The sequence below is a fragment of the Corvus cornix genome, chromosome 2 (genome assembly GCF_000738735.6).
Source record: "Corvus cornix cornix isolate S_Up_H32 chromosome 2, ASM73873v5, whole genome shotgun sequence".
NCBI classification, from domain to species: Eukaryota; Metazoa; Chordata; class Aves; order Passeriformes; family Corvidae; genus Corvus; species Corvus cornix.
The window spans coordinates 59089991-59105784 of NC_046333.1; the positions used below are offsets into that span (position 1 = coordinate 59089991).

General features: G+C 39.1%; 1 protein-coding gene across 1 annotated transcript in view; it reads right to left on the bottom strand.

Moving 5' to 3' along the window:
* Window positions 1-15794, bottom strand: part of CUBN (cubilin) — a 145067-nt gene that overhangs the window by 46433 nt on the left and 82840 nt on the right. The window contains exons 32-43 of the mRNA XM_039569420.1: window positions 14855-14968; window positions 13140-13268; window positions 12730-12862; window positions 9559-9764; window positions 8487-8668; window positions 6706-6895; window positions 5860-6057; window positions 5380-5526; window positions 4336-4526; window positions 3862-4045; window positions 2384-2558; window positions 1163-1341 (exon numbers count right to left, since the gene is read on the bottom strand). Coding sequence (XP_039425354.1) covers window positions 1163-1341; window positions 2384-2558; window positions 3862-4045; window positions 4336-4526; window positions 5380-5526; window positions 5860-6057; window positions 6706-6895; window positions 8487-8668; window positions 9559-9764; window positions 12730-12862; window positions 13140-13268; window positions 14855-14968 — 2028 coding nt within the window. The remainder of the gene's footprint in view (window positions 1-1162; window positions 1342-2383; window positions 2559-3861; window positions 4046-4335; window positions 4527-5379; window positions 5527-5859; window positions 6058-6705; window positions 6896-8486; window positions 8669-9558; window positions 9765-12729; window positions 12863-13139; window positions 13269-14854; window positions 14969-15794) is intronic.

A 15794-nucleotide genomic window follows, 5' to 3' on the forward strand; every position in this document is an offset into this window, starting at 1 on the left:
GTTCAGGGCCAGGAGTTGGACCTTGATTATCCTTGTGGTTCCTTTCCAAATCAGGATATTCTATGATTCTATGAAACAATATTCTCAGGTGGAATAAATTGGATTTTTTTTTTTACAGTGGTTTCTGTGTCTGTCAGTTACAATCTTTCCATGGCAATAACAGTTGTGTTCATACTGTTACATCCTTGATTCGTTAGGGCTTTGTTTCAGGATGACTGGCATTCAGCTAAGATAGTGTAAATCTGTTGTGGCTAAATGTAAGTTACGGCTTCATATACTAACAAATATACGTATATACGAAGTTTCTTCAGTTTTTACATTCAGAAATATGATAGCACTCTATTTTGGCTTAAGTGTTTTAGATCTAACACAATCACCAAAGTTCTGTGTAAAACAATATAGTTCACTACTTTGCCTTTGAGAAATTAACAGTCCTTAGACTATCCTATATGAGTGATACTAACATAATGGCTGTTATTCTTTGAAGATTACTAACATTATCAAACCCCAAAAAGTAGCTTATTTCTGAATCTGATCAAGGACTATTTTTTTCTTGAATTTTAAAATACTTCTAGTGCTTTCTAACCCTGTTTTTTCAGCTTGAGAGCAAATAACTTTAAAGTATTTATTTTCCCAGATGACAAATAATGGTTCTCATTGCTCATTCCTTTTCCAGCCCATTATTATGCTGCCCCTCTTTGTCTAGCAGCTTTGTTATTATAGAGCGATTTACATTTACATAGAGAAGCTCCTAATTAGCTCTTCTACTGCCAGTTCTTTGCTGACCTTTGCATTCACCTTCAGAACCCTGCTCATGAAAGTTACCCTAAGTTTGCATTCTGAAAATCAAACCATGTTACACTACTTTATCCACACTGACCTTTTTTCTACTGCTACTTTGACTTTGACAGGAGGTTATCCAGTAGTTGTTTCTGCTGCTGCTGGTCTATGAGCACTTTCCTATTAATATTTCCCTAATTTTCACCTCTTGCTAGGTGCAGAACATGCTGATATTCTGATGCCTTAGCTCTAACACTAACTGAAAGCAGCACGTACCTGTCAGCCCATCTCACAGGTCTGATTTAAGCCCTATTAAAAAAGCCTAACACTTGAGACCAAAATCTTCTTTAAAATCATAGAAAATGATAAGTGCAAGCATTACCAATGGAGTATTTAGCATTGAATCCCATGTGTGTGGCACTGCTGTCAGACCTGAACCTCAGGTACATGACAGCTCCTGAGGATCTCTGTGAGCCTGGCATCAAACCTCCACACAGCTTGGCAATGAGGGGGGCACTGGAGTCGGCACCGCTGCGCAGCTCTAGGTAACTGGAAGTGCAGCTGGAAGAGGAGAGAATTTTCTTTTCAATGTATGGCAGTATTGGTTCAAAATCATTCCAGTACGTGCATAAAGCCATGAAGCTGTAGTGAATTAGATTGGTTTCCATGCAGTGTGACCAGGACAGAATCAACAAGATCATAATCCATTGTAGTTATGTAACAATTGAATCAAAAGAAGTGCTAGAAACATTGAGAGAGATTAATCTAAAACTCAGTCTATGATCAGATCAGATATGACAGGAGCAACTTCTGGATAGGCATACGAACAGCACTGGCAAAAGTAGCTGGGACCATCTTTAATACATTTTTTTGGCAGGATTCAGATTCAGCAGATATTCCCTACTAAGTCTCACTGATGAGTGTTGAAATAAGGGACAACAAGAGGACAGATTAAGGGAATAGAAATTCAGTTCTGGGGTCTAATTAGGTGGGCATACAAAGACCCAAAATATCTTAACTATAAGCTTTGTCTTCAGAATGGTGCAGTGTCCTTGAAGCCAGAAAGGACACCTTTGGGATTCTCCATCCTTCACTATTTTTTCTGGATGTGGTTTCACAGGCTCACCTTTGCCTTACAGTGAACTTCATCCAATCAATGAAGTTACATCAGCTGGAAAATAGCCTTGTTTTACGCTTCAGGCAGGGAGTGCAAAATGTGTACACCCACAGCAAACCAGCACCGGGCAATGGAGGAAGGAGGCAAAGTGTCATGGTGGCAATCTATTGGCTTTAAAACACCCGAGAGTCCAAATGACTGAAAACTTGAATATGAAAGGACTATAGGGCACAGATTTTACAGAAAGCACTTTTCTACCATGGATGTTCCACTTTTTCTGTCATACTGATTTCTGTTATGCATTGCAAAGTGCTAGGAATGTAAACCAGTGACCTGATAGCTTCAGTGATCTCTCAAAAATTTCTTAACCCCATTTAATTTTAATTATGGAAGTGTTTATTCTCTGGGAAGAATTAGAGAAAGTAACAGGTAAAGAAAAATCAGAATGGAGTCTCTGAAGAAACATAGGCAAAATTGGATGTATACTTTGGTGAAGGTTCAATGTAAAACTGATCTTCAAATTGCAGCTCTACTGCATGTCCATTGGGAGCAGTTATGGTCCAGACACAGTCAGCATGCGGAGGGTAATTGCTCGGGTAGTTGGGGGAAGATGTATATCCACTGGGGTTGAAATCATTGATATAAATGTTCCCTCCACAGGCTGGGAAAGAAAAGATCACCAATAAAAAACAATATGAAAAGGAAATGGGTGGGGCATCAAAAATATGACTTATCACTATATTCCAACACAGTTTCCTTTTGATGTCATACAGTTACATAAATAAAACCATGTATGTTATTGCTTACTGTGGGAAAACATTTTAATGCAGTAGAATCCTATATTCCTGTGCCCCTGCTTACCTAGCCCTCTTCATTTCCAAGTGTTCAGGGCCCTGAATTAAACTGTATTATTTCTTCCTTGGATTGCTTCTAAAACAAGCACAAAACTTATTTCTTGCCTTGTTCCTATCCCAATTCCGAAGAGCTAGGAAGTCCACAAGTCAAACCCATCAATATTTCTGTGAATCGTTCCCAACATCTACTTTCCAAGAACTGAAATGTCTGTTTGAGATAATAATGAATGTGTGAGGAATGCCAGTCAGAGGAAACATGAGGATTTGTTCAGGTCCTTTACCTGACAAAAATATCTTTATTTTGACCAGAACCTTTCTGTCCCAAACCCCCTCTATATTCTAGCAGTACTGGTTTAACACAATTCCATAAATTGAAGTAGTAGAAATGCTATTGTACGGCTTCACCTATTCCCCTCATGAATCCTCTAATGTAATGCTAATTCTTTGGGGCAGCAAGGAAAATAGGCAGAAATCAAGCACTTAAAGATTTGAGCTGATTGACAGGTTGCCTTAGTTGTTTAGATACACTGTTTAACAGGTGTCTGGGTGTGCCAAGTGGTGTGTGTTACGAGGACAGTGGGATAACTGCAAATGGCAAGTTCGTGATTTACTCCTGGGACCTGGGTCTCCATTTTGTTCATTCTTTCAAAAAAAGTTAGCTTTGGCAATCAACGTTATTTTCTCAGCTGGGAGGAAAACCTGTGAGAAATCTTGCCACCTTTCTAGACACACTACCCTGAAAAATTCCTAACTTCATTTAGCACTTGCGCTGGGTAGTAAATGTTCAAAATAATGTTCTTGTTTCCAAGAGTTTTTTCCTTTCCTGTATGAATTTTTGACATCTCTTCCTAACTGTAGATGCTACCTCCCTACTAAAGGGTCTCCCCCTTTTCTTTTGTTCTAAATCCATCTTTAATATCTTCAGGTTCTGTGACCTGACACTCTTTAAAAAGGAAAAATCTGAATGTCAGATCAGAAGTCATGCACTGTACGACATTTTTGCAGACATCTGATTTTACCAGAATTGGACCTTAGAACAAAAATATCCTTTAAGAGGACAAACTCCAAGTTACATGTGTATAAGTGGCAGAATTTGTTACCTAGACTTACCTAGACTCTTAGCCTCATATTTCAGTTTGAATCCTTGACCCTCGTTCCTGCTGTCAGAAGTGAAGTGAACAAACAGCTGATTGTCTGTGGTGTACATGGTAGAGATAGGGCTGGTTCCACAAAACCGTCCATTCCCTCTTCCAGACACTAAAGGTGGGGCAGAATTATCTAACCCATTCTTCAGCTAAAACAGAAATTGCTTATGTTACTCAAGCAAACAGCCCTGGAATGTAAATTTTGAGCACACATCATCTTAATGCTTCCAGCATGCTTCCAGGGGAAATTATTAAACTAGTGATTAATTAATGCACATTAATAAAAAAGAGAGTGAGATAGAAAGAAATACCATCTTTGGTATTTCTCTTTGGTGTTTGCACCCCGTGACATCCTGAGCTGCTTTACTGACCCTGAAATCTGTAAGGTTCAGAAGCTTTAACAGCTTTGAGGATTTGGTGACCCAGCCAATAACCTCACCTCTACGTAATCTCCAAGGATGCAGGAAGTATCCTCACTCTTAACCTGGAAAGGCTGTTCAAAATGAACAGCAATGATAAATCCAGTAGTTACCACTACATGCCAGGAACAATTCAGATTAGGAGAATAGTTTTGAGGGTAGTTGGGGGATGTTATCACACCCCTGCTTGTGTGCAAATAGCCTCCACAACCTGAAAAAAAAAGGTGAAAGTTGAAGCAAAGAGAAATACAAACATCAAATATTCACCCATTCATTTTGAGAAAAACCCTGTTCCTGAAAGATGTGATGGGTAAAAATAAGTGTTGAAATGAGTGTATGAAGAGCTGAGGGGCATATAGCAATGCACATGATGAATGATCTCCCAAAACACAAGCTTATGGATTACAAGATGACACCCACAGAAATTCCTGACAGTGAGACTGTTGTCAGGCTTAGCAGATGAATAAGCAGGTAGCAATGTCAAGGAGGTCCCATGGCAGGAGCTTATCATTACCCTGTCTGAGGACATTGCTTCTAGCCATGGACCAAAACACTGCCATCTACCCCAGCTGCCAGTCAGAAAAATTTCCCCTGATTGTCACGGTTGCCCTAACACCTTCTTGGTGCCTCAGCCCATTCAGGGATCTCTTATCATTCCTGAGTGGGTGTGGGAGGACTGTTGCTGGAAATTGCTGACATTCCTGCTAGAATTTATACAGCTTTCTGCATTTGTCTCTTCCTGCTTTGAGTCATTTATTTCCCTCTCTTACTTGAGCATTCTTTCACCCTTCAGCTGAGCTGTTATAAACTCAGGCACATGCTTTTCTTCCTTCTGAGAAGTGACTGGTCTGGTTGAATCACTCTTTGTGCATCATATTACTGGGAAAATAGCAAATTTTACCTATGTAGAGTCAGACATTTATCAACACATATTCATGAGAGGTGAATAATTAGATGTGTGATTAATTAGATTGTAGACCGCTGTTAACAATACCAGAGTCTTTTACCCCATTGTTAGCAGCAAGGCAGACATTTATCTGGGGGAGAAGAGAAACAAGTCTTACTTTTGTGATAAGAGGCATTAAAACCAGCTCCAGTGACACTTGCATCCGACATGAAGTGGATGAACATTGAATCTCCAGTTGATCTTATTGGCCCAGGAGGTTCTCGTCCACACAGAGTAGCCAGTACTGGGGAAAGACTATTGTCTCCTGAGATAAAAAGAACATGTTAGTGTTAAAACTAAATCAGTCCACAATCTGCCTGTTTGTTGCTGTGGCTCACACTTACAGGAAGGTGCTTTTCAAGACCTTTAAGCCCTTACAGATTTAGAAATATTTTTATAGATCACCAAAGATTTTGCCAGACTTTGCTAATTTTATGTTAACTAGCAGAATGTCTCAGAATAGAGGAAGACTACTGCTTCAGGGCATGTTCTCATTGCTATCTAGATTGCTTAAGCTCAGTGGAGATGAGAATTTGAGGTATTTGGACCTTGGGTCTCTACTGCATCCTGTCAGCACAGGGCAAGATTGACTTCTCACCATCTTTGATAATAAGTTTGTCATAGTTGCATGAGTTGTGAGATTCTATGTCTAGTCCCAGGATATTGAATTCCACAGTGGATCCAGGAGCTCTGATAAGCCACATACAGTCCTCAAGATTTCTGTAATTCATTGGCCAGCCCGGTGAGAAGAGGAATGAAGGTGTTTCTTCAGTTGTTACAGCCCCTCCACATGCACCTGTCATGGACAAGAAGACAAAAATAGAAAGCATCCTCTTTTAAACAGAACACTCCCCTCATGTAATATAAGATGACAGTCCTACAATTACACACAACGAGGGCACAGTGATGATGTGTATAGTTACAGTAATGCAGGAATTCTTCAACTTCAGGTCGGATTGGAAGTATAAAACTTGAAAGTCCTCATTTGTGAGGATGTTCCTGTGCTGCTTGTTGCAGCAATGATGTGACCTATTTTACCATGAGGAATATCTAGCAAAGGACCTAAGAGCATCTACCACAGTTTAACATAAGTTGTTGTGCTGTTTCATATCACAATGGCCAATGATTTAGAATGGTTTTTCAAGAGGGATAATTTTCCATGAAGGCATATCAGTGTTTAGATTTAATGAAATACCTGTGTAAAGAAAAATTATCCTCTAGCAACATACTTATTTTTAGAACACTGTAAATTAGTATATCTGAGAGTCCCTAGAAATTGTTTTAAAGAGCTAGTAAAATGCTTCATTAAAGTGTCACTGAAAGCTTTCTCTCATTAATAGCTAGAGCTTTCTCTAGCGGGGAAGTTGGTTTGGAGTTCTTTAAGTAAAGTTGAGTGTATCACTGGCTGTATCACTTGTAAATGTGCAACCCACTGAAAACCCACCTCTAGCAATGGGCTGTGTAACAGCAGAAGCATCCACTGCATACCACTCCAAAAGAAAGCCTTTTCCAGTCACAGACGAATCTGACTGGAACTGGATTGTCATCGAACTGCCAGAGGATGCAAAAGAAGCAAGGTCTGCGCCACAATATGTTTCAATAAGACGAGAATGAACAGTGGGCCCATCATACACCTGCAGAGAGAATAGTGCTGTTCCTCACAGAGCCAGATTTTCATCTGCCCCATACGCAGCAAATTTCCAAGGAGAAAATTACCCTCTTTAAATGAGTGAGGGATCTTTCAGCAAACCTAAGTTAGCAAGAAACCTTTCTTATAAAAAAGGAACAAATTATATTCTGTTAAATGTGAAACTTTCACAGAACAAGGATTTGAATGGAAGCCATCAAATTCAGCTCATTCCCTATCACAGGGCTGCTCTTTGGGGACATAGAATGGCATCCCACATTAAAAAAAGTCCACAGGTACAATTCTGATCCTTGACGGGAAAAAAAAACCCCATGACATGTAGTGAAAAGAAAAGGAATTACTTTTCTTTTTTTCCTTTCTCTTTTTTTCCCCCACTGAGGAACATATATATTTTGAGTTCTATCAGATACTTATGCAGAAATATTTTTTTCATTGTATGTATTTATAAGCCAAAATTTTGGGTGGTTACAAGATGTTTCTCCTTTGTCACCTTTCAAGACTATTTTGTCCTTTTCATCTGCCACCCAGTAAAAATGTCCAGTAGAGAAAGCTAGGAAATATTAAATAAACATTAACATTACATTAATGATCTGATCCTTGAGTCAGGTTAAAGGTCAGGCTGATTTACACTCACTAAATGTCTAGCTGGTTTAAGAAACTTATTTTGCTTTGAAAGGGACAAAGAAAGGCAGGCTGAGTTAGGAGAAAAAAATGTTGGTAATGTATGACATGAGATGAAAGACAAAGTTTTATTTCCCTTTTGAACTAATATTACATTTGAATATCATTAAATGAATAATGAACTGAAAATATAGAACTAGTATGAACTTTCTCAAATATTAAAAAAGGATAATTGATTAACTGCTTAAAAAAACCCAAAAGAAAGCAAGAAGAGATTTACCTTATTTAAGTGGTTATGTTAGCTAAGTTCAGAAAAAAATTGTGTCCTCTATCGTTCCATTTTACTTAGCACCGTGAATGCTGTATTGAAGAAGCCCCTGCTTATTGCAGGGCGTTGGATTAGGTGACCTGTAAAAGGCCCCTTCCAACTCCAAACTATTCCATTATTCTATATTTAACCTGGCTAGACTGTAATACAGGGGAGTACAGAAAAACAATCAAACTGGAAGAAAGAGGCACCTTTCTACTGCCACCAGCAAAATTACTGATGCAGAGAACAAAGAAGATGCAAGTAAATGATACCTTGTAGGATTTAAAAATAACTTTATTTTTAGAAGCACTGAGATGATATTATCACTGTTGTCCTTAACTGAACCAGCACAGAGCAAATTTCAGTCTGGTATCTGACCTGAAATTCTTGAATATTAATATTCAGGATTGTACCATTGCAGACTTATTTTTAGTAAATTTCAAACTTACAGACTGGAAATACCTGTTAGGGATCCAAAGAGTATGTAACTCTTCCTAAAATTTATAATTATTGAAAAGATAGCATAGCAAAACCAATAAGCCACACCAAATACTCATAAATGCTTCCCATTCCTCCTGTAGGTTTCTCTATCCATCCATTTTACTAAAGTTGATTGAAATAAAATAACTTCTCAGAATGAAATCACCTTTAGATTGTCATACTGGCACCTGTGATGATTTTCAATATCCATCTGCAGGATACGGACATGGATAACTTGTGAAGCATTAACACTTATCCGCCACTGGTAGTTGGAATTGTGAGGGTAACTTCTGGGCCACTGTGGTGAAGCTATTTGTCCTCTGTCTCCCACAATGTCATTTCCATACACTGAAAAACAAGAAAGAGACAACTAATGCCTCTAATTCACAAAGAGTAAAAGAAACACTGGGGCCCATCTGACTTAGTTTACTTTGGACTAGACAGTGCTGTAAGGCTGTAAGACATGTCTCAGAGAGTCCTAAGATGCACATCTAATGATTTTCTTGTTTTGAGGGCTGCAGTGTTCCCTTTTCTGAAGGAAATTACCCATTTGAGCCACATGGGTATATGTGTAGGAGAGGTGGGAAGACAACACATATAAACTCCTCCCTGACTCTGACTACTTTGTGTTCATTTCTACCCAGAAGCATTAAAGAATTTTTTTTTTTTTTTTAAATGCCTTTGCATGTTCTGGTAAAAAATGCTTCTGAATTCATTGAGGTCTGAACTATTGATAATTCTGTTTGAAAATGAGTAGTTAAAATCTCAAAATAAGGAAAATTATTAGAAGTTTAGCTTGCATAATCAGAATGGCTGTGGACATTTAGCTTCTGAAGTCTGTTTGTGCAGCAGAATTTCCCTTTTTCTAATTCTGCTCCCTGGTTGATGGCATCTAGATCCAAACCAGAAGATGGACACCGTCATACTCAAAAACCAAAATGGAAAGCTGTGAAAGAAATACTTTTTTCTTAATTTGTCAATTGCCTAATAAATACGATACATTTACAAAATTATTCAGTATACCTACATGCACATGAATTCTGTTCTGGCATGTTTTAGAGCACCCCTTTACATTTCTACAGATATTTTACAAAATAATTTTTAAGCGAATTTACAGCTTTTTTGACATCAGCAAATATTTTCTAATAGACTTTACAGGGCCAAACAATCACATTTTAGAATCATTTCGGAAGTACTATGGAAGAAAGATAGTTTTCAATCAAATTACATTTACTTACAGTGAGAGAAGGTGGCCCTGAAGCCAACATCCATGCCTGAACTGTCCGAGACAAATTTGACCCACAGGATATGTCCAATAGTTGATGTATAATTTAAAGGCAAGGAGTTCCCACAGAATCGTCCTGCCAGCGTGCCTGTATCATTCCCTTCACGAATCTCCAGGTAATCTTTGGTGCAGCCACTACTATTCTCCACCTGAAATGCTCTGTTTCAATAGCAGTAGAAGAGCATTAGCATGCATATGACTGGCACATACTTCAGAGTGTGGCCTGCCAGGCCATGAATCCCACTGTAACTGGTATGCTGTAAGAGTTAAGAAAAAGGCAGCAACAAAACCCTCATCACCTGCCAAGGCCACTAATACAGGGGTCCCTCTTTCCAACCCCTTATTTTATAACAGAACTTCAGTGTGCAGAGTTACTCATTTTAAAGAGTTCTCAAATCCTTGTAAAATTTCTTGGTTCTCCAAGAACAACCATGAAACACAGCCCTGAGATACAATCCAGATTTTTAATGTAAATCCAGTGAGTGTTGGGTGCAGAGAATATTTTATCCCCTTCATATGTGTATTATTTCAGCACACTCCATGGTGAGAAAACATTTGCTGATTCAGTTGTAGTTAACACCTCTCAGCTCAGATATCCCTTAGCAGTTTCTCCAGAATTATAAAATATTACAGTTTCTCTGGCCTCTCTGAGTGTCACACATCTGGGTGTGCAAAATAGTAACAAGGATTATTATCTATTCTTCTAAACTACCTTTTACTTTAGAAAAGGAATGAGATATAGTGATCAAATGATAAATTTTTAATTATTGCACCAAGCTGAATGCTAAATATGTTCTAAAAATCATGATTTGTATTTCCAAGTGAAATGCTTTAATGCAAACCAAGATGGTTTTTAGAAGCAGACTATGAATATATAGCAAAGATTCCAGAGAGTGCCTCTAATAACCAGTGCCTTAAATATTTGTGCTTTCTGATTTTCTGGTAACAACTTCTCCCTTTCAGGTTTGAATTTAGCCATATGTGTTCAGCATGCCATGCTGTGAAATGGTCCCAACCACTCATCTGGATATATTTCAGAACAATTTAAAGCTAACCCTCACATTACAAGACAGACATTTCAGTTCAGACTGAGCTGAAGAAAATGAATTACTTGCAGCAACAAAATTTTATAACGCCCTAATATGAAATTAAATAAAACAAATAATGCTTTCTAATGCAATTACTCCATGCTTTCCAGTATTTTCAGCTTGCCTTTCAGCTATGTGTAACTGAAGAAAAAGAATTAACATCTACTCAGTGTCGCTTTATGTAAGTGAATTGTATGTTCCGCAGAAAGTTTCTGTGGAAAACTAGAATTTTGGTTTGCTTCTGAAAAGTTATTGTTTATTTTGTAGCATTTGGAAAAATGTTTTCAGGCTTTTGGAAAACCTTTTGGAAAATGTTTTTAGGCTGTAGTACTTTTTCTCTGCTTCAGTGAGTAGAGGAGGAATTCAATGTCCTTTTCATTGCATTAGTGAATCAGTACATGCCTAACAAGTTGTGCTTTATGCAGTCAGTGTGTTACCAGAAAAATTTTCCTTTTGTTCTGATTAACTGCAAATGCAGGTTTCAGAGTTAGTTTTCTTTTCGTGCTCATTCTTGGTAAGCTTTGCTAAAGGTCAGTGCTCTCTTTCTTGGCAGCAGCCACTGTTTGATGCCCGGAAATGGAGAGGCTCAGAAATCTACCTCATGGGTAAAGAATGACCTAAAAGCCCTGGTAAAGGACTCCACATTATTCTCCACATGACTTTCCTGTCAGAAGTGTTCAAAGGAAAGTTAGTTTGCTGAAGGGAAAACAAAATTCAATCACATATTCTCCTGATTCCTGTTGTAGATCCTCTGCTTTAACTGTTGGAGAAATTTTGAGGAGTTTAATATCAATTTTAGAATCCCAGAATAGAATCATATAATGTTTTGAATTGGAAGGGACCTTAAAGTTCAAGTAGGTCCAAACCCCTTGCTATGGACAGGGACACCTTCCACTAGACCAGATTTCCCAGAGCTCCATCCAGTCTGGCCATGAACACTGCCAGGTTTGGGGCATCCACAACTTCTCTGGGCAACCTGTTCCAGTGCCCCATTCTTTACTGTTACAGTAAAGAATTTCTTTCTAACATCTAATCTAAACCTGTTCTTTTTCAGTTTGAAGCTATTGCCCCTTGTCCTGTCACTACAGTTGCTCCTGAAGGGTCCCTCTCCATCTTTCCTGTATGCTCCCTTCAGATACTGGAAGGTTGCCATGAGGTCTCCACACAGCCTTCTCTTCTCTAGCCTGAACAGCCCAAACCTTCTCTGCCTGTCTGCAGTAGAGAGGTGCTCCAGTCCCCTTTTCAACTTTGTGGCTTCCATGTCTTTCTTACACTGTGGGAAACACAACCATATGCATATTCCATGCGGGGTCTTATGAGAGCGTAGTAGAGGGGCAGAATCCCCCCTCGACCTGCCACACTCCTTTGGATGCAGCCCAGGATTCCTTTGGCTTTCTGGGCTGTGAATGCACACTTCTGGCTGTTGTTGAGCTTTTTTCATCAACCATCACCTCCAAGTCTTTCTCTATAGGGCTGCTCTAAATCCCTTCTCTGCCTGGCCTGTGGATGTATCTGGGATTGCCCCTACCCAGGTATAGGATCCGGCACTTGACTTTGTTGAATTTCATGAGGTTTGCATCAGCCCACCTCTCAATTGTGTCAAGATCCCTCCGGAGGTATAACTCTACAATGTGTGGAATATCTAGGTCCTTTATATTAATCAGCTATATAATAAACACTAAAATGAATCTTTACATTGTAAATGTAAGGAAATTCCTTTGTAAAGAAAAGGCAGAGTGATGTTAAATTTCCTCTTCTTGTTTATGAGAGAGATCTGGCTTCTTCAGCATCCCATGCTGCTCAAATAATAAATCACCTATTTATATAATGCCATATATGCCTTAATATATGCGATGACTAAGACAGGGAAACACTGATTGCAAGCTGCCACTAACCCCTGCTGTGTTCTCTTTCCAAGTTACTCTAAAAATATGTTTCAGCTTTATCATTCGGTAATTACATTTCCTAATAAACACAGAACATCCTTCCTTCAGGTCTGTTAAAGGCTGAATAATAACCCCTGGCAATGCATTTACATGAAGGACAGCTGGAGTCGGTTGCCAGGGGAGCTGATGATTGTCCAGACACACTCGCTGTTGAGAGGATATGGCTCGGGATAGCCAGGGCTGTTGAAAGCTCCTCTGTCCATGTGGAAAGTACCCCCGCAGGCTGCAACAAGAAAGAGACAGTAGAGGCTTGGAAAGGGTGGCATAAAAAACCAAAATAAAGCTTGACAGAGCCAGAGCATTTGCTAATCAAGAAAGCGTTTCTCCTTGTCTCTTTGTTCTTTGCTTGTTGATATATGTGCTGAGACCTTGGCCAAAAAGAGGAAGGGCAACAGGGAAGGTTAAAAAATTGAATGGCAGAGAGAAAAAGAGGTAAAGGATTTGTTCTTTTTGTTAAAAGTCAGAGGCATAAGGAAGTAGCATCTGTTGTATGGACTTACATGATGACGATGCAGCATAGGTGGCATGGAAGCCCCTGGCAGTAATGTTGTGGTTGGAGATGAAGTTCACCACCAAGGCATTACCAAAAGAAGTGATAGGATATGGCATAGTAGTGCCACAGTAACGGCCTGAAAGAGAGCAAGCCAGAGAGGGAAAAAAAAAGTGTTCAGCATGTAATTACAACTGCTAATTTAACATTTGGAGTTAATGCCTGACAACAAGCAGGAGTAGCATTTGTTGTTTACAATTGCAGTTGTCAATTCAATCTACATAAAAATGAAATAGTCCACTTAATTTGCACAAAACTCAACTCTTGTGGCAATTTTTTTTTAAGAGAAAAAGGACCTCCTGCTCTCCAGACACCCTCATCACTGGTTATTCTGTCATTGAGTTCCCTCAACGAAAATGAAAAAAAAAAGAGAAATTACTGCCTAATTGGAAATAAACCCCCCCAAAATCTATCAAATATATCTGACAGCAGTTTCCATTTCACTCAATTGGTTTCTGATGAAAAAAACCAAGTGAAGAATAACAGACCAGTTCTCCTGCAATGGATTGTAATACAGGGATTAGAAATAGGAATCACAATCTAGCAAAAAGGCATCTGACAGTAATAAGAAAGATAGCAGCTAGTGTCATAGAATCATGGAATACTTTGGGTTGGAAGGAGCCTTTAAAGGTCATCTAGTCCAACCCCCCTGCAATGAGCAGGGAGATCTTTAACTAGATCTGGTTGCTCAGAACCTCATCCAGCCTGACCTTGAATGTTTCCAGGACGTCTACCAATTCTGTGGACAACTTGTTGCAGTGATTCACCACCCTCATTGTAAAAATTTTTTTCCTTATATCTAGTTTAAATCTACCTTCTTTTAGCTTAAAACCATGACAATCTCGATAGGTCCTTCTAAAATATTTTCCCCATCTTTTTTACATGGCCCCTTTAAGTACTGAAAAGTCCTTTAGTCAAGTGAAAGCCAAGGATAGGAGACCAAAAAATGAATTCTGCTCTTAGCTACAAACCATTTAAATTGACTGCAGCCCCACTCTCCACAAAGAAGCACGTACAAAAGTAGAGTAAGAGAGAACGTAATAAGACACAGATATTCTGAATTTTCCAGAAAGGAATTAGAGGCAACCCTGGGGATATGAGGAGAGTTGGGACCACCCTGTGTTCAGGGCTCTGAATTTTGCTGCTTCCGGCTGCTCCTGGCACTTGAAGAAGATGGTTCTGTCCAGAGATGTCAGAAGAAAGCTATAAAAACTCAGGAAAGAGCAGAAAATTTTCTGCTTTCCATAGCTTGAGGATAAACCATTCTCTGCTCCCAGAAATCTGCAGCTTCCTTACCAGTGTTTAGCACGGACTGCAGTTATTTTCTGTGCTTGTGAGTTATATGTTTTTGTATAGTTAACTGGGAATTCAGTTTAAATTGAATTGCTTGGTTCCCAATATTGTTCAGCTGAGGAGGAAGGAAAAGGCAGCTGGAGTGAACACCAAACTGCAGGTTACTAGGAGCATAGTCAGAGCCTGGGAGGACTCTGCCATTCACACTGAAGACTCATTCTCCATTCTCAGTTTCCTCTGGCAGAGAGGCCGAGGAGATTCTGTTTTCAAAGAAAATCCATTTAGCAGGAGGCCGTGCACAGAAAACCTTCTCCTGCTTACCTTGGGTGTAGTTTTATATATATTGAAATGCACAAGGGAAAGGTACAATACCTTGAAGAGGAGCCTCATAGTTATTCCCATCCAAAATCTCCACAAAATCCGTTGCACAGTTTTGTCCATCATTTTCAACATCGAAGTCAGTGAACGAAAGTGTGACGTGGTTGACTGGCAACGGCAAAGAGTAAAAATTGAGAAAGAAGTTTGTAATTTCACAGAGAAATAATTACATGTAAACAAATGTTCTTTTTTTTCCCTGAAGTCAATCAGTCCCCATAAAGCATAACATCCAAAGAAGTTTTTTTCATTATATGTTGAATGAATTTGATGGAAGTGCATTAACCTCTCCTGCAAAGGTCCTGGTAAATGTCTTCACCTTTCAGTACTTTCTAGTACAATTAACATTGGAAGGACAGGATTTAACACATACACATGGATCTAAGTTTCCTTGTATCTGGACAACTTACTATATACTGAAAACATTAGCAAATACAACATGGAAAATCTACAGACATTCAGAAACAAAAGTTATTTCTACACACCCATGACCTGCTGTCCCTTTGAGATCTATACCATAGATCTGGACAAATATGAACTGCTGCTGCCCTGCTCCAGGCTTAGAAAGAGCCACTTCTTTCATCATATTGCAACATTCCATATTCATCAATTGGGCTGGTCAAAGGATCATTAACTACCCTCAGCTATACTTGTACAGAATTGGATTTTCCACACTCTTGGACTGCAGGCTATATCATGAAAAAGAGGATTTCTGGTTCAGCGTATTTTTGACTTTCCTACTACTCTTGCTTCTCTGATACAAACAAAAGTGAAGTCACAGCTGGCAGAAGAGAAGCTGTCCTTGACACCAGTCTGGGACAGTAGTTACTACTGGCCTTAGGGCTCCCATGCAGTTTGAGCGGGTCAGAAAGAGTCTCATGATTTAGATGACAATTAAGTTTTCTCCCACACTGACCAAGCTGAATTTGACACAAAT